Source organism: Lolium rigidum, chromosome 3 (genome assembly GCF_022539505.1).
Source record: "Lolium rigidum isolate FL_2022 chromosome 3, APGP_CSIRO_Lrig_0.1, whole genome shotgun sequence".
In the NCBI taxonomy this organism is placed as follows: domain Eukaryota; kingdom Viridiplantae; phylum Streptophyta; class Magnoliopsida; order Poales; family Poaceae; genus Lolium; species Lolium rigidum.
Genome location: NC_061510.1, coordinates 82,881,048 through 82,900,073, shown reverse-complemented (window position 1 = coordinate 82,900,073; position 19,026 = coordinate 82,881,048). Strand labels below are relative to the sequence as shown.

General features: G+C 47.7%; 2 protein-coding genes across 3 annotated transcripts; one reads left to right on the top strand and one right to left on the bottom strand.

The window, feature by feature from the left end:
- The first annotated feature begins 6,524 nt into the window (after positions 1–6,524).
- LOC124701872 (zinc finger protein 4-like) lies at positions 6,525–7,527 on the top strand. Its single transcript, XM_047233970.1, has one exon. The coding sequence runs from the start codon at positions 6,546–6,548 to the stop codon at positions 7,248–7,250; it is 705 nt and encodes a 234-aa protein (XP_047089926.1). The 5' UTR covers positions 6,525–6,545; the 3' UTR covers positions 7,251–7,527.
- Positions 7,528–7,896: 369 nt separating this feature from the next.
- LOC124701871 (protein TITANIA-like) lies at positions 7,897–11,548 on the bottom strand. 2 transcript variants are annotated; one of them, XM_047233969.1, is made up of 3 exons: positions 9,883–11,548; positions 8,704–8,873; positions 7,897–8,508 (listed from the first exon to the last, which is right to left on the bottom strand). In XM_047233969.1, exons 1-3 carry the CDS (start codon positions 11,507–11,509, stop codon positions 8,128–8,130), a joined length of 2,178 nt encoding a protein of 725 aa, XP_047089925.1. In that variant the 5' UTR covers positions 11,510–11,548; the 3' UTR covers positions 7,897–8,127. The 2 variants fall into 2 exon arrangements, with proteins under 2 accessions (XP_047089925.1, XP_047089924.1); XM_047233968.1 differs by having other exon boundaries at positions 7,897–8,873.
- Between the last annotated feature and the right edge of the window lie 7,478 nt (positions 11,549–19,026).

Here is a 19,026-nt window from a genome sequence, read left to right as displayed (position 1 = left end):
ATGCTACATGTTGTGTTTGGTGGGATCCGATGAATCTAGAATATTATGTCAAGTTGATTATCAATCTATCATATATGTGTTGTTTATGTTCTTGCATGCTCTCCGTTGCTAGTAGAGGCTCCGGCCAAGTTGATACTTGTAACTCCAAGAGGGGGTATTTATGCTCGATAGTGGGTTCATGCCTCCATTGAATCCGGGACGAGTGACGTAAAGTTCTAAGGTTGTGGATGTGCTGTTGCTACTAGGGATAAAACATCGATGCTTTGTCTAAGGATATTTGTGTTGATTACATTACGCACCATACTTAATGCAATTGTCTATTGTTTACAACTTAATACTGGAAGGGGTGCAGATGCTAACCTGAAGGTGGATTATTTAGGCATAGATGCATGCTGGATAGCGGTCTATGTACTTTGTCGTAATGCCCTGATTAAATCTCATAGTAATCATCATTGATATGTATTGAATCTTTATTTGTCAATTGCCCATCTGTAATTTGTTCACCCAGCATGTTAGTTATCTTATTGGAGAGACACCACTAGTGAACTGTGGACCCCGGTCCATTCTTTTACATCTGAATACAATCTACTGCAATCATTGTTCTCTACTGTTCTTTGCAAACAAGCATCATCTTCCACTCGATATGTTTAATCCTTTGTTTTCAGCAAGCCGGTGAGATTGACAACCTCACTGTTACGTTGGGGCAAAGTATCTTGATTGTGTTGTGCGGGTTCCACGTTGGCGCCGGTTTCACTGGTGTTGCGCCGCACTACACTCCTCCACCAACAACCTTCACGTGCTTCTTGGCTCCTACTGGTTCGATAACCTTGGTTTCATACTGAGGGAAACTTGCTTCTATACGCATCATACCTTCCACTTGGGGTTCCCAACGGACGTGTGCTTCGCGCGTATCAGTATGTGATTCAGTTTCACCCATAACTTCAAATACGAACCCCTCCCCCCTTGATAGTACGGTTTTTATACGACTCAAATATACAAAAAAAGGCTGGGAAGCCGTCTTCACTCGTTTGACTTTTGAGGAGGTCTTCAGCCATCTTGTTCCATGCATCGAATACACCAATGGGCGTGGTTATAGATGCCGAATAGGGTATACAACGACATTGGCTTAACTTAGCAAACTCAGGTGGCCCATTTGGGTGGTGGAATCATCAAGATAGCCGAGGGTCCTACTTGCTAGAAGATGGAGGCCCTACCGACCAAGGAAGGTCCAAGACGAAGTCGAGAAGGTTCAAGAAGACTGAGGAAATGTAGTGCAAGACACAACATACTTGCCGGGATAGACTAGGACTCTGTAGCCGGTTAGCTAGGTCTGTACCTACATCAAACCCTAGGTCTTGGCGCCTTCATAAGCCAACCTAGGGACAACATTTAGGGCAATACTTAGAAATAAACACCTAGATGTAATCTATAATTTGTGCCATTATACTGAATTCTAGCAAGACTTAGTGATCCTCCATCATGGGGACGTGAACTTGGGTCACCGCCCTGAGCATCCCGTCGTCTAATATAATTCCACTACTATCCATAAGTCATGAGTAACCCCTCATGACACTATCGTTATCAAGGCAACGGTAGTTGGTGCGCACCGTGGGGGCATATGGATTCAAGATTCGGGCGAAAACACTTGGAGACATCAGCGATACCATGACAGTCGGCCAGGTTGTCTACTTTGGTGGCACTCTGTTCATCACGGATGAAACCTTCACGCCGACTTCCCACAACATTCCCGCCTACACGGCCATCCCGATCGTCGGCATCGACATCTTCGCCGGCTTCACTTCGGTGTAGGCAGCATACAAAGCAATCCCCACCCGACCTTCCCTAGATGAGGAAACCGTGGTGGAAGTCAGGTCCGGTCTACCCTCTCCATTGACACAACCGAGTTCCAGATCAGACAAAACTCTACTTAGACCCTCTCCACCCTTGAGGAGGACATCATGGTCACAACTGGATCTACACCCGTCCTTCCAGTCGAGGGTCGCGACAACTATCAACAACACTTTGTGGGCCATGTCAATGCTATCCCGGGTTCTCCCAAAGATGGCGAAGATCATGAATCCGTGCTCACGGCCATAAACAAGGAGTGCGGATATAGCTACTCCGACGTAAGAAATTAACGAAACCACCCATGTTTGTTAGGATAAGAGTGACCAGGATGGTGAATCTGAGCCGTTTGATGAAGATGATGATGATCCGGATCACTTTGTGAACTCCAAGATATTCTTATGGGCAAAAATCGATTGTTGCAATAGTTTGCCCTTGGAGTCCCAATATTGCTAGGTTCCATAGAATGTTGCAACAAATCAATGTTCTCCTCAAACCAAGGTGAAGCACCACAAGTGAAGGATGGACCCCCACCATCTAACGATCAAGTCAGATCTAGAAGATGAAGTATAACAACTATCTCCTCCATGTTAAGAGTTTCATATCTAGAGACTAAGAAGGTATTCCACAAATGCCACCACCGACAACATATTGGGTGATATGAGGAAATGAACTCAAACTCTCACCGTATTAAATTGCAAATGTTTTGTGAGAATCACTTACTTGTTTCCTATTTGGAACAAAGTGACAAGTTCTATTTTGGATGTGGATCTCCTTCCTCTTGGATATCAATAGGCAACAGAAAACTTCGAGGCGAGGGTTTTATCTCCTAAGCTCTTGGCCATAGTTCCACAACTGGTTAAACTGACTTGCCTCGTCACCATAATTTTTCAGTGCTTCTTTATTTTATCTTCTTTTTTTTTATATTATAACACATGTTAAAATCCCTCTAAACATTATTTGAAGAAGTGTCTAGGTTTTTCATCTAGTTATCATTGAGTCAATCCACAAATTTCCTTACAAAAAAACTTGTAGTCAAGGCCTTAAATTTCCAAACTTCATTGCAATTATGATTTGATGCGTAAGTCCAAATTATGAAGCCGGTTGTCTTGCTATACTTCGAGGGTTTGCGCAACCATGGGCACCGAGCTTACGCACTGCTTCCAACCTCTTTGTCTTATTTGTTATCATATTTAACCACCACCCCATTCTTGTTGTTTTTTCATGTCACGGAAACCATGAAAACCTTGAATACATGGTTATTCATGTCCACATCTAAGTTAAAATCTCGACAATTAGACCTTAGGTGTTCTTCGACTTTTGACAGATTTAGACCTGCAGCATCCAATGGATCTTCCGCAACTAATTATTCAATTTGTGTTTTTTCATTGTGATCATTTACTTATGAATCCACATTTTCATCACAAGGGTCATCATCTGCCTCCTCCAACCCCTTTGCTTCGTCTCTTATTTTCTAACCTCGCTCTGTTCCCAATATTATACACACTCAAAACATGATTTAGTTCACGTGGGAGAAAACCATACCAACTTTGAAAATGAAGTTAGTCGTGTCCACCTTTGGCCTGAGATCGCTAAAAGAAAAACTAACATGTAAAAACTAATACTCCTACCTTTTATCTTTTGTTTCGCTAAAAAAACTAAAATGGAATCGGAGGGAGTTCTAAATCAACAACAACTAATATAAAACGGAGGTAGTATCTTTTTTTTTAAAAAAAAACCTAAACATGTAAAAACTGTTAACTTTCAGGGAGGTTTCTTTTTTGAAAACCTAACATGCTTGGAGGGAGTTCTAAATCAACAATAACTTTTATCTTTCCTCTCTCCTCGATGCCATCACATGAGGAGCTTTCCCAGCCCAGGCCTGTCTCCCATCCAAGCATCCAAAGGGGATGGCATGGTGGGCAGTGGCAGGGGGGGCACAGAGGTATTGCATGGGATCCATCAGAGAAAGGACAGGGGCAGTGGAGTTAACTTGCAGGCAGGCATGTTGTGCAGGACGCAGAGTCAGAGGCAGAGGAAACGCAAAAGCCACACTCAAACTGCTTTCTGACAAGAAAAACAACTCACGCGCCGGTCATGACCATGCCATCTACCATACACCATCGGTAGGGCACCGCGCGCGAAATAAATAACAAAGTACACAAGTGCAAGGACGTCGCAGGCAGAGATGGCACGTTATCTTACGCAACAACAGCTTCACTGCAATGCCCAAAAGGGCACAATCCTGACTCACCCCTGACTAAAGTATCATGCCGACCCTCTGGTCCCCTGCAAAAACTCCCTCCACACAACACGCATCCTTTCCGTCACTCCCTACTATAGTTATTTTTCTCTTATGTTTTTGTTGTTGTGGTACAATATTAGTATATAGCAAATGATATTATAGAGTAATTGTGTACTGGAACACACATAATCCTAGGAATAAACAAGTGCTAGACCAGGAATGAGCAGCTCAATTGTCTAGTAATTGTGGGGGGCACTTTCCTGGGATGGTGCTGGTGGTGCTAGTGATGGTCATGGTACACAACACAGCAACAGAGGGGAGAAAGGCAAGTCCAAGTCGGAGGTGAGATATCTCTCTGACTTGTGCTCTTGTATCTTTAGTGCAGATACATCCTTTTCCAGTACCACTTCCGAGCGCAGTCTGTCTCGCATCCCAACCAGTAATTTACCAAACCTCTGCATTCTTCCATAATTAAACACCCGCACTGGGGATGCCACCACTTTAACTGAAACACACCACCTCGCACCACTGCACCCTTCCCCACCCCCTCCTCCTCACTTTGCTTCTCTCCTCCTTCGGCGAGCGCAAGGGACGATCTATTCTTGCAGGAGGAGCCATGGCCTGAACTCTCAGCTTTCTTGCTTGAGATCTTCTTCTTCAGGTTTCGGGCTTGGTTGCTGAGCGAGGAGGCGCGGTGTGCAGGGTTCTTCTTACTGGGTGTTTGAGGTAATTCTCGGGTGCTTCCCTTGCCAAAGCAACTGATCCCCATGCATCTTGACTGGTTTTCTTCCTCTTCAAGAATCCTGCCGTTCTTTACTTCAGTGCTATGTTCTTGGTTCTATGAGTAATTCTTTGTGCATGATCTGCCGGGCGCCTAAGAGAACATCAACAGAATTTGGGTTCAGATGAGTACGATGCATATATCTCCTCCTAGAATTATCAAGATCTTTCAAGCGATTTTGCCGTGACGATCCGTTCAAGCACGGCCTTTTATTTTCTCCAAGGGACAAGACTCTAGAACAGCAGTAGAAATTCTTTCACGAATCTAGTTCGTGCGTGCTCCACTCCAGTCCCTGCCCAGTGGTGTTTCTGCCGGTTGGTAGCACGTCGCTCTACCAGGTCTTTGTTCTGTATACCACCAGATGCGCGCGCGCAGCTGATAGGGTCTCGCGATCTCGTCTCTCGATAATCATGTCTTCCTGCTTCCTATGTTTTGCCAAAACTGGCGAATCTCCTGGTCCAAGTACTCGCATAATTTATACCTGTCCTAAGTAAGGTAGCATCGCTAAGCCGTATGCTAACAAGAGTGCTTTCCCCAAATTAATTGCATTACATGTCGTCGAGTAGGACCATGTGTAATTCGACCCTAGAGAGTGGCTGATGCTTGTTTGTTTGTAACCCGGCCTCCTGGTAGTAATCTTGTGATACTTGCAATGGCATGGACAAAAGGAAGCCCAATCTACTAGTGCTCTTTAGACACTATCAGATAGTAACTTGTAGCACATGAAAAACAACAGAGAAAACTTGCAGCACATGAAAAACAACAGAGCAATCTTGTTTGTTGGGCTTCTGAGAAAAAAAAAGTCTTCTTTGTTGTTGAATAATTTGCCTAGTCATCCAGCATTCACGATTTTTGTTCTCATCTACTCCATGATTTAGACCTACAGAACACCATGATTTAAATGAACGGGGTTTAACTGGCAACACCAAAGCTTCCATCTTTTCATGACAACAACTGAATGTGCTATTCTCGGACTTTCTCCATCAGATAAGGTTCCGTTTTAGAGATTCCCGGACCAGAAAAGAAGCCATGCTTTTCATCTGTTCGTCCTCTGGTTTGGCATCAAACATGGCATATCTTGGCTTAGCAGTGGATCAGATACTTCTCTGCATTTGTCACACTTCCCATCTCTGCATTCCAATTTTCAGCTATTCTGCAAACATGACATGTGTATTTGCTATAGTTATTAGCTAGAGAACTTCTGTTGTGCTTCTCTAGTCATCAGGATAAAATCTGAATTATTTTCTTAGATTCCTACATTGACAGCATAATGAACTGTCGTGTTCAGAATCACGTAAACTGGAAGCAATCACAGACAAAAATGTGTCAACTCAGACATCATAGTGCTTATCCACGAGGCTAAGCATGCCCATCTATAAACATTCAGTTTGTCATGATCACCACAACTGACAAGAACAACACATGTTCTTTTATCCTTGTGCACTCATGGCTTATCTGCACTCTGGTGAGTCACTCAATGAGTGCAGCTAGAAACACAGTAGTGATCTTTCCTCCTCAGTGTATGCATCAAATCATCTCACCAAGTACACACACATGCACTTTCTTACTTGAGTTTGTTTGTTCTCTGGATGCAGGTGAGAGCTAAGGAAAGAAAGTGACTCTAGGGGAAGAAAAAAGGGTTCAGACTTCAGAGAGAGATCGTTCGCTTCAGAGATGAAGAGCAACAGCGCCCAAGAACCGTGTGAGGATCAGCTGTCCGACATCAGCAGCCAGGAGGCGTCCAACTCCTCATCCTGCCCGCCGGCCACCCTCGAGCTGTCGCTCACCGTCACCGCCGCCGCAACCACCACCGAGTCGAGCACCACCGACAGCAACGCCGGCAGGGGTGCGCAGGCCGCGGCTGCCGCGCGGGAGCCGGCGCGCGTGTTCACGTGCAACTACTGCCAGAGGAAGTTCTTCAGCTCGCAGGCGCTGGGCGGGCACCAGAACGCGCACCGGCGGGAGCGCACGATGGCCCGGCGCGCCGTGCACCGTCTTGACGCCTACCCCTACGGCTACGCCGACGTGTCCTCCCTCCCTCTCTACGGCTCCCACGGCCTGTACCCCATCGGCATCCAGGCGCACGCGTCGGCGCACCACCCCGGCGTGGCCGTGCCGGCGCCGGCGGAGCGGCAGCAGCAGCTGCAGCAGCAGGACCAGGCGCGTGCGAGGGCGCTGCTGGGCCCGATGCCGTTCCTCGTGGGCGCCGACGAGGAGGCCAGCTTCGGGTGGCCCGGAAGCTTCAGGCCACCACCATCGGCTGGCGGCGTGCTCCCCGCTGGCGCGGCCCTCCACCACTCAGGCTCCTTCTTCGGCGGCAGCAGCGGCAGCGTGGTGGTGCAGGCCGACGAGGAGCCCGACCTGACGCTTAGACTCTAGCCAGTCAGTCCGTACGACGTCGATCGCCCGTAGGTTGGTGTAACTGGATCGTCAGGTTCTTGAGAATTGCTAGCTTTGCTCCCGCTTGATGTCGATCAGATTGTTCAGATCATAATGGTGGTAGACGACCCGTATTGTTTCATGCGAGAGTACGTGGAAGTATTTTTGTACAGCTTTGGTGCTCTTCTGTGGTATTGGTAGTAACGTGTACTCTGGAGTTTCCTGGGTATAAGATTCATGTATAACCATGTTACCCATGCATTTCGGATTGCTTTTCTTAATGGCTCTGTGAAATTTCCTGTGCCAGTGTGGTACCGACACGACTCCCCCACCGTCGCTCTCGACGGCGACGCTGGAGTACGAGGGTGAGGGAGACGTCGAGGCTATTGCTTCTGTTACTAGACCATGATGTCCTAACAGGAGTTGAAACTTGCAACAGCAGTTCACTGGATCAAGACGAACAACCGAACAGGCAAATCTACGCGGGATCTCAACGCACACACCAACACTGTGTGCCCCCCGAAAAGATCATTGAAACAGAGAGTAGAGAATGACAGGATGAGACGTTGAAATATTCTCATGACGATGCCAATTATAGCATGGGGCAAAATGCACAGGTCATGACCCAACAACTGCACATCAGAACTATTTGCAACGACAGGGCACACTTTTTTTGCAAGCAATTAACTGAAATGTTGTTGTCAAGTTGTATCTGCCAGCGAGAGGTTAGGCCCCCTCCACTTATAACACAGTTAACATGTAAGAAAACAAATTACAGATGGAATTAACAACCGCTCAGAAACCATTCTAATGGAGAACGATGTATTTTTTAGACATTCTTCAGGTTGCAGCAGGAGGTATATATTTTACCGGGGGTCTATACCCACATCTTCTTTGTGGCTTCCATCCTCTCAAGCAGGCCCTGGATCTCGGTCTGCATCCGCAACTTCATCTTGTGGTAGTCGTAGTGCGAGTTCTCGAGCGTCTTCAGTTCCTCCATCTTCTTTCTCCTCTTCTCCTCCGTCTCTTGGAAGCATAGCTTCGCCAGCTTTGTGGCATACTCCTCCTCCAGCTTCTGAGTTCTGGAGCGGACCATCTGGCGGTAGTTATCGACTTCCTTCCGTGCGTCATCAGCCAGCTTCTGGAAGAGTTTTGCTTCGGCTTCCTTGCACTTCACGATGGTCTCAAGGGTAGAGGCGTCGTCATCCTTTGAGGTGCTGCTGAAATGGGGTTCAACAGAGAGCGGCTTTGGGCTGGCAGCGAAATGGGATTCAATAGAGAGTGGCTTTGGGCTAGCTGCGAAATGGGGCTCAATAGAGATTGGCTTTGAGCTGCTGCCGTAATGGGGTTCAATAGTGAGTGGCTTTGAGCTTGTGCCGTAACGGGGTTCAATAGTAAGTGGCTTTGAGCTATTGCCGTAACGGGGTTCAATAGAGAGTGGCTTTGGGCTACCCTTGAGGGCATCAATATGCGTATCGAGAATGGAATTGTTGGCATTGAAATTGAAGGATTTTGGTGCAGTCATGGTTGGACTTAGAAGGGGAATCGTTGATTGGCTTGCTTGAGCTGCTGCTAATATACCTTTGGACTTGTTGCCGGTAACAGAGCAGTCCGTAACACCATCTGTGAAAACATAAAGGTTAATTAGAGCTGTGCTACCTGGCAAGTTCTATAAACCAATGTCGAACGTATTCTCTATCGCAGCATATATAATGACACTCCTATTTCATTCTGAGTAATGGAGAGGTCCTTTGACCCTACTTTTGTTAGATTTGGAGAGGTTAGGAGTACTACTCCCTCCGTCCTAAAAAGGATGTCTCAACTTTATCAAAATTCACATGTATGTACACACTAAAACACATCTAGATACATGTGTATCTAGACGAAGCTGAGACATCCTTTATAGAACAGGGGAGTATTATAGATTTAGTTTTAACAGAATATACATTTTGCTTCTTAGATCATACCCAACGTTATTCTTGTAATTCATGACCTGATGGAATAGCTATCACGAAATATAAGTGCATTCAAGGATCCCAAGCCCCTCAATAGTTCATGGTTCAGTAGGAGCAATATGTTTTCAACAGAATTCCACAAAGATACTGCTGACCAACAAAATCAAGGTTAATTTGTTCACTTAGAGCTATTGGCTTAACCTATAAAGAATTTTCAATTCAAAATAAATTCAAGCCACTCGGGACAAACTGTGTCCAGCTTTGCAGTTATGTCAAAGTATATGTGCTAAATGACAGGAGTTCCTTGTGCATGTAAAAATATAAATCCTTATCGGAATGCCGTGAGGTGTAGTGCCCACACAAATTGATGTAGCAAATACCAATTTCAAAGCCAAAATGACTGGGTAACACAATGAGTTCTAGTGCTACACAAATAGATTTCCCAAACATGGGATAAATGGAAGAAATTGTGAATGCCTAAACATGCCAGACGGAGATAGTGTGTAGCACAAAATACACAGAATGATCATATTTCTAGGCAGTTGGTTTAAAGTGTCGAACGACCCACGGAGAATGTATGCAACTGCTACATGAAAATCATGCTTATGCAATTGATAAAGCAAGTAACAGTTAATTTAGAGTTTGTAACAATCGTATTTTCGGATGAAAGGTCTTACATTTGAAGAATTGCAGCATGATGTTTGTTGCATCCAGCAGGGAAATAACTTTCTTCCCGAGCATGTTGAGGACCTCTTCGGCCTTGGAATGAAGCCCCTTCCCCTCGAAATCATCGCTAGCAGCGAAGATATTCCTGACGAAATCCAGCTCCTTGACGAGCGTCTCGGCGTTCCAGTTCTCCGCGCAGGAATTGAACACCTCCTTAACAAACCCAAACATCTCAGAAGCATGGCTGCATCCAAGGCACTGGAACTGCATCTCGGTGGTCCCGATGGGGCCTTTGAGGGTCGGCCCCGGCCTGATGAGGTTCCTCTCAAGGCCGCAGACGGCGTGGCACCAGTGGCCGCAGACGTCGCAGCCGACCCAGCTGCAGGTGTTGGCGGCGCAGTCGAACTTGTGGCACACGGGGCACATGCAGGCGCTGCAGAAGCCCTTCTTGGCGGCGCAGACCTTGCACTCGCAGTCGTCGACGGGGAGCGCGCTCTTGCAGCTGGGGTTGCGGCAGCGCGTCATGAGGAACATCTCGACGAGCTCGGCGCTGGGCACGCGGCCCTTGCCGGCGGCGAACGCGGCGGTGCCGGTGCGCACGGCGGTCAGGACCTCGAGCTGGGTGCGGTTGGCGCGGGCCAGGGCGTCGGCGGTGAGGTCCGAGCGGCGGTCCAGCCGGCGCTGCAGGCCGGCCAGCTCGTCCCGCCTCTCCGGGGCGTCCACCAGGGCCCGCGCCGCGTCACGGACCGCGTCGAGGGTGTCGCTCGGGAGGTCCTGCAGCGCGTGCGCCATGGCGGGGACTGAGTCTGTGACGATCTCCCGCAGGATCCTGTCGGGGTGGGAGGGTTGGCCGCGGCCGCCGTCGAAGGTGGTGGCGGCGGCGGCGGCAGCTGCGGCGGCGAGTTTGGCGGGGAGCTCGGTGGGGAAGAAGGAGGAGGAGCCGGGGTTGGCGGGCGGGGTGGCGAAGGCGACGCTGCCGTCCCCCACGGGGCGGAAGTTGAAGCGGCTGTGCACGGAGCCGTTGGTGCCCTCCCCCGCGGCGTACATGTCGGTGGAGTTGTGCGTGAGGGAGCAGCTCGGGTTGTGCGAGAACATGGAGTAGGAGTAGGACATGTCGTCGGAGTTGATGCTCCGTGTGCGGCCCGTGGTGGCGCTGTAGGTCCGCCTCGGGGCCGGGGCCGCCGCGCCGGCCGACGCGGCGGCGCGGAGATCTCCGTCGGGGGCCGCGGAGGGGAGGTGGGGGTGGGAGGAGGGCTGCCCGTCGGAGGCGAGGGAGAGCGAGAGCTGGAGCGAGTCGAGGCGCGGCTTCTTGCCGCCGGCGACGGAGGAGTCGTCCCCCGGGCCCGGGGGATCCCCGCCGCGCTTGGGCGCGGAGAGGTGGAGGAAGTCGCGCTCGACGCAGAGCTTGGCGGCCTCCGCGGCTGCGTCGGCGGCGGGGTTGGGCGGGGAGGATGGGCCGGCTGCGGCTGATGCGGCGGCGGATGCTGCGTTCTCGGCGGCGGCGGCGGAGGCGAGGGTGGGCTTGTCGCAGAGGTAGCTGCTGAGGGTGAGCTCGCGGTTGGGGAAGGGCTGGTCGGAGGGCGGCGGCGCGCCGGCGCCGGCGCCGGCGTCCTTGGATCCGTCGGAGTCGCCGTACATGGCGGCCGGATTGGGGAGGGATTCGCGGCGATTTCGGTGGGCGGGGCTCGGGGTGGGTTGGAGTTGACTTCCTCGCACGGCGAGACGCGGAAATGGGGCTGCTGGGCGGCGGAGGTTGGGAGGAAACCAGGCGCAACTCTTTCTTTATTTTGGTTTTCTTTTCTCGAGGGATTTTTCTTTTCTTTTTGTTTGTGGCGAGACTGGGGGAGCGGGGGAATGTCTCGGCAGAGTTTACTTTGTTGGGTTCGTCTCTCCGCTGCCGCCCATGAAGTTCAAAGCGACTCTACACTATACAGTCTACAGCCACGGCTGCGCTGGCGTCAATTTTTTTGGCCGTCTGCCCATGCAGAAACGGACGGTAGCGCGATAACGCGTCGTGCTCGTGCTCTACGTAGGGAGGAAGAGTGGGCACAAATGGAGCGTCCAGAAGCAGCCGACTCGTGAACCTTCAACGCGAAGAATGCACAAACCCGCTTGGTACGCGGGATGGAAAACAAACAAAAGGGTCAAGCATGTGATTTTTGACAGCGACCATGAGCGATCTCGTGTTTTTCGGAAAGGAAGAAAAAAGACAATAAAAGAAACGGTCTGCTCTCCCGGTGTGCACGGCAAGACCTATCTCTACCAGACCCCAGATATCGTGAAATCGAAAGGGGTAACCCAAAATTATTTTTCGATGCCGCAAGTTCGGCCGTGCCAACTTATTTTAGATATCGAAATTGTGGTCATGGCAATCTTCCATACCATCTTCACCATTGGTCATTTGGTCACGGAGACAGGGGGGACCGGGCCCTGGCCCCCCTAACACCATTGATTTCTTTTTAAAAAATTATGAACAGTGCAGATTTGGGGAATTTTTCTTTAACCACCACCCTCAACAAGCAAAATTTCACATTTCTTCCTCCGCCACTGGCCATCACAGTGACTGCACATAGTGTCACCGCCATGAGCAGCCATAGAGTCACCACCACCGTCGGAATGAGCATCACCGCCACATATCGTAGTGTAACCATCGGCCAAAGCGGCAAGATACTCTTGCATTCCCTGTTGCATGATCTGGTTGCCCTCGGCACTCGCCTCGGCATTCACCTTGTCCGCCTTAGTCCTCGACTCGATCTCCTTGAGACGGAGTTTTCACTTGGTGCGTACTTATGTCAGTCAAACGTCCTATGCAAGAGAGGTAAAATGCAAGAAAAGGACACGCTTGGTCTGTACTTATGCCAATCAAACGTTTTGGAGGGCGGCATGGACTATTACGCACATGCTTTCTGGGTACACATGCAGAATATTTTTAAAATTTTATTCCTATTTGAGCGGAGCCTAAAATAGGTGTATATGTGCAAATATATTACTTGTGAGTGGTCTCAATGTCACATACATGCGCAAACATGCGCAAACAAGAGATATGTTCCACTAACGCAATAAGTTTTAGGGCCTCGATCAATAACCCCCTATTGCAAGTCTAAGACCTGGGATATGGTTATTGACATCCAACCGTTCCTACTTCAGTGGCAGAGTTAGGATTTTCATGTGAACTGGAAAATAAATTTCACCAAAACAATATAAGATAAAAAAAAAATAGACGATGACATCAATAATACAACAATTTATTCATAGTCGTCTCCAATTACCTAGTATTGTAAGAAAAGAGAAAATAAGAATTTAACATTTTTCATGCCTAAAATATGGACCACATTAACAAATTGATGCTCAAATCTCTATTTCTTCTTGTTAGATAATGTTGAGATATCTAGTGAATACTTTCACCCCCAAAAAAGTTTACGCCCAGTGCCTCATTTTCAGAGCGAAGAGAACCCCTATACGCTTGTATTTCATGGTTATGTTTCCCGGTTTTCCTTCCCTTTCGTAGGCTTTCCTTTGTGTTTTGGTCTTTGAGAAATGTCTGAATATTTTTCAAGTTTTGAAATAATTAAAATCTTAATATTTTTTAATATGAACTTTTAAAATTGGATTTTTTTGAAATCTTACTATTACAAAAATAGAATATTTTTTGAAATCTAAACATTTTTTAATCTAAAATTTACTAAAAAAAATGAAAAAAAATTGAGTCCTAGGCCCTGGCCTATCTCATCCATAGATAAACAATAAAATTAACAACAAAAATTTAGTTGGAAAGGTCTAACATAAAGATAACCAAGCTCTCAAGGTTTCGACAAATAATGTAATCTTGCACCTAAGAAATTTCTTCCCATGGTTTGATTAAACCTAGGTCTTCTAGTAAAAAAATACTATAATGCATCCATAATCCAGATCGAAGGTATCAGATGCCAAAGTATGTTGTACCCTTTATTAATTTTTGGCGATTTTCCATGCTGATCTCTTCGAGGTCTTTGATGCGGCCATGCTTCAGTGTGGAAGATCCTGGGCCTTGTTGGATTTGGTGCAAGGGAACTGCTGTCGTATAAAGGAGGCGGCCATTGGGTTCTTCTTGCGCCAAGAAGGTGTTCTTCTTGAGGCAAGTATGATGTGGGCATGACCCTTCGGGTACCTGATATTGCACTACCTCTTTTGGCCCAACAAGGGGCCCATCTGGGGCGCCGCGGCCCAAAAAGGTCCAAGGTGTCGGTTGCACGGTGGAAAGATTGAAGGTGACTGTTTTTGGAGTACAGGGCAAGGGAGGTTTAAACATGGAAATATTAGATAGACTTCATTTGTATTCTAACCGAATCTAGGCAGGAATCTCGGGATCTTGCCTCCTATATAAGAGTCAGGAGAGGGACTGCCGGATCTCTCTCAACTCTCACGCACGCACCAAACCCTAGAAACCTTGCCCCTCAGCGAGATCATCACCACGCAGTCCTTCGGCTGCCCCATTGTAAACAATTTCACCCATAATCAAGATCGGACATGCGGGACGTAAGGGTATTACCTCTCCGAGGTCCCCGAACCTGGGTAAATCTCGCTCTATGCTTGTCTAGTATCCGATGTCTCATGCTAACATGCAGGCTTCCGCTAACCCTAAGCTCCTCATCGTGGGCATTGCCGAGGAGCCACCTCGTCAATGTCCTCATTGATCTGGCCGGTGACGAGTTCTAGAAGGCTCCTCCGATGATCTCCATGCGTCGCATGTTGCCTATAGATTGTTGGATCGAATAGGATTCAGTCGCGTGCGCTTATTTTTCTGGTCGTGCGACTTTGGTAGGGAGTGACGCGAAGCTTCTGTGTCTGTTTTCATCATGGGACATATCGGTTTGTTTCGATTTCCATGGTGAAGACAGTGGCAGGGAATTCCATGAAGGCTGAGATCTAAGGTCTAGTAATGGCGGACCAAGTCTTCGAGGCGTTGGGGAATTTGTTTGGTGTTTATTGACTTGTAGCAGTGACATCGGAAAGCTGAGGTGGCAACAGAGAAAGAATATGGAGTCTTATCTTTGAGGATGAAAATCCAAGGCATGACATTAGTTTGTTGTGTCTTGCAATATCCTTCTTGAAGTCATTGTTTTAAGAGCGTGGACTTTATGTAGGGTGGAAATCAGAGATTTACGACCGGGCCACGACGGTGCGTGTGCCCTGTTTCCTTCTTGGAGGTGTCTCTTTTGGAGAATTTGGACTTCGTGTGTTGTATTGGCAGTGTTTGTGTTTTTATCACTATACCGGGATTTATTTCTTCTTCTTTTTTATTTTGAGATGTTGGGTGTACGGTAACATCGGCACTCTCGTGCAGGCTAAGCCTAACGTGTCAAGGTGAGGTCCCACCGGGTGTTCACTTATACCCCTCCATTTCTTGATATAAGGTGTATAGTTTTTTCGAAAAAAAACTCTAAAATATAAGGTGTATTACGTAGAACCACTCATTTGGAAAAAAAAAGTTATGGATTCGATTGCATTTTCTTAGCTCATGCAAACTCCTCTATTTTCTCAAAGGTGATAATTCAGGGGTAATCTTGCCCTAAACTCGTGTAACTTATCCTCAATGTGTGTTTCTTAATTTCTATGCCAAAAACTATACACCTATATCTAAGAACGGAGGGAGTATTGTATTTTACTTTTCTAGTTCAATTTTATGTTAAAATTTACACCAAAAATATACAATATAGGTGCGATTTAGGGGATAAAGATTTAGTGCACATGAGCACCAGTGCTCTCGGTTTCTAAAAAAAATCAAAACATATACTTTTAAGTTGCAAAAAAGTCTAGGAAAAAATACGTATGTAGATAATGATGTATCCAACAAACGTGCAAAAAATCAACTCTAAATACTTTATATTTTGAGCTACACAAAAACAACAAAAGTGCAGATCTGAGTAGTACACTCAAATCTCTAAAACATAGCAGATTTTGTTTTCTTATCCAGACGAAAATATATAAAAAAAAAGTTTGGGTTGAGATTTTGCAGGATTGTGAGTTGTATTATTGACAATTTCCAAAATTATTTTCAAATTTTTCTATAACTTGTAAAAGGAATATGGCAGAAGTACTGGAGCTCGAGAGACGAGAGGTAAAAGCACTTTTCGCGATTTAGACGAGATCACACTTAAAAGGTCGAGTCGGTGCAAGCAGGCAGAAAGAAAGAAAGAGGAACGCGGGCAGCGATCAGTTTGGCCTGGGTGGACCGTCGACGCGGCAGCAACGAGCACTAGCTGGGAATTTCTTAAGGTTATCTCGTGTCCGCGTGACACCCGAGCTGTTTATCCATCGTTAAGTGCGGCAGCGACGCAATGCCAATAGTAGTACCTTAATTAGATACATTACGATATCGACATGTGGCATCAATCGATCATCAATGGCAAACTGCTCCATGTTTAATCTGAAAATGGTCCAAACCTTGCACGACGAGAAGTGCGCGCGACAGGTTGTTTGCTGCAGGTGGGTGATTGTGCAGCAGCAGCAGCAGCTTGTCCGCGCGTGTGCTTGTATCTTGGCTTCAATGTCAACCCCCACGGCCGAGCCGCTCGTACAAGTACTACTTCACGAATAAGAGGTTGTTAATAAATCCCGAAAAATTAAAAGAGGTTGTTAATCAAGTCTTTGCCAGTCGCGATCCGTTGACGTGCAGGACATCTGTGCGTGATAGTTGCTTCTGAAGCAGTCGCTGGTCGTATTCTTCGATCAAGCTGTGCCGCCGGCCGCAGCATCTGCTATGCCGTGGCAGAGTCAGTCGTCTTCTCGGTGCTTCAAACCCAAGGTTGCGTAAAGCACTGTCGGTATTCAGCAGCATTCCACACCGCGAGGCGACTGTCAGTTTCATGTAGTATTGCTTGGTCGCTTTGTTTTCTTCGTTTACTCGTTTTTGGGAGGATACGATACATGGCATTCTTGTAGACACGGAATCCAGTCTGCGCTTTCTGTGGCGGTACGTGGTGGATGTCTCTCTCGACTCGGCAATTTGGTATTCTTCCTATCTCCGCACTCTACTCCACTGCCTTTCTCTGTAAAGCTCATGCCATGACTACGCGGTCTACTCGGCGAAAAGCAACACGGCACTGAGTTCAGATCGAACAGAAAATATAGTAACGGGGAGGCTCGTGACAGACTCAAATGCAGCAGACGGGCCAAATTGGGCTGGTCAGCCTGGGTAGCCCATTATCTGCCAGCTCGGCCGGCCGGCCGGCCCCAGCACCAGGACTGCCCTTCGAATCGGGCTAAACTTAACGGTCAGCCAGGCTGGGCCACTATTGATAAGAGCAGCGGACCAGGCCATGATCTGGCACGTCTATCGCTTTGTCTCCGCAAGTTTGAAATTCTTCAACAGCTCGTACGAGTCGTACTCGTCTCAATTCACAAAACACAGGGAGACAGCGAGAGAACAGCACTAGTAACGCCATTGATGGATAACGGCAGCAGCTAGGAAACAAAACCACTCCCAGGAAAAGATACGCTCCTGGCCAAAGCTCCAACTCATGCATGGTCGCCCACGAAAAGCAACCTCGCCCGAGGACTGACTGATCGGCGTTGGCCAGCCAGACGGCCGATGAGCATCGATCGATACAGTTCATGGCGATCGGTTCGACAGCCTGCCCGGGGATCGTGGTCCAAAAGGGAGAAGACGGCAAGGATTACCGGCTAGTCCATGCCAGGTCCCGCTGTATCCACCTTTGTCCGCCCCATTTTGACATTTTTCTTCATCCCACGGACAGACACCGCAATCACTCCGTCTACGTACTGTCACGTTTCAGATTTACTACAATCAATTGTCATTATTCGCGTGCTCATCAGTGTAGTACAGTACAGTACCTTCTCCGTGGTGTTCACCGTGCGCCCGTAGCTCTCAGTCAATGTGAGTACAGTGCTCCTACTACCGTACTAAACTTCTACGTGAGTGTCTTTGCTGCTTCCGTTTCAGGGTGCTGCTACATGTGCATGTACGTAACGTACACCGTAGTCATCAGTGTAGTACCTTCCCGGGAGTTTAACCGTGCAACCGTAGGCTCTTAGATAATGTGATTACGGTACTCCTAGTACTGTGAACTTGTACTACGCGTGCGAAAAAACCCAATGTGATGTGAGTGTCTTTGCCGAGCACTGTGAATGCGATCCGAAACACTTTTGCCTACTGTGCGAGCTAGAAGATGTGGTTGTCTTCTGCCTCGCTTCCGCTTCAGGGTGCTAGCTGCTATATGTGCATGTACGTGCACGAAGGGATGAAAATAGATGGAAAGTTTCCGGCTTCTCCGTGAAAAAAATGGAATGAAAATTCGGTAATGGAAATAGAATTTTGTGAAATGGAAATGGAAACAGAAACACCGTGACGGAAACGGAAACAGAAACGAAAACGGGACAGGAGTAGAAACCGAATTTATGTTCTCGGCTAATATGGAATTTCCGTTTCAGATAGCTCATTCTTTCCATCCAACAACCCCATTAATGACCTTGTCAAGAGAAGCTTGCAAAGATGCTTATTCCAAAACTGGCGACAGTCATAAAACCTTGTATGCATTCGAGGAGGCTTTCACGGTTCGACCATCCCATATTTCCTAGTAAATCGAGCACCACGCTAGAATTTAGAAACAAGTTTGTTGATTCCGGGGTCCTTCCCTCTCCTCACTGTCCCTTTTGTGATGCTGACGAAGACCTGCTCCATCTCTTCGTCAGGTGCACGTGGTTTGCTCCTCTTTTTGCTCTCATCGGGGCGGCCAGTGCAACGCAGGACCTGGAAGGGGTTTGTGCGGCGCTTGCCAAGGCGCATGCACCCCTCGTTCGGCACATGTTAGTGCTGCTTATCCTCTGGGTCATGTGGAAAAGCCGAAACCGCAAGGTCTTTGACGACGTCTGGCTGCGCGCTCGTCAACTCGCCCTGCTGCTGATTGAGCACTGCGAGCTGTGGCTGCATCGTCTGGCTTACACAGCTTCGAGCTAGCTCTCCGTGACCCCTGGCAACGCATGCGTTGTTCTCTCTTGTGTTTGCTGCTTCCTCTAGCTCTTGGTTGTAAAGAACCTGCTGCTAATTTGGAATAAAAGTTTACTTCAGGTGGGGATTTTTGCCCCACTGTTGAGCTGTCAAAAAAAAAGTTCGTTAATTGTTTGAATGCTTGAGAATTTATTTTTGCATTGGTTCT

Bases quoted from the DNA above. Each gene is read 5' to 3' on its own strand.
- LOC124701872 (XM_047233970.1), top strand. From the start codon at position 6,546: ATGAAGAGCAACAGCGCCCAAGAACCGTGTGAGGATCAGCTGTCCGAC.
- LOC124701871 (XM_047233968.1), bottom strand. From the start codon at position 11,509: ATGTACGGCGACTCCGACGGATCCAAGGACGCCGGCGCCGGCGCCGGC. The intron at 8,874-9,882 runs GTAAGACCTTTC...ATGTTTTCACAG, and splicing joins CATGCTGCAATTCTTCAAAT to ATGGTGTTACGGACTGCTCT.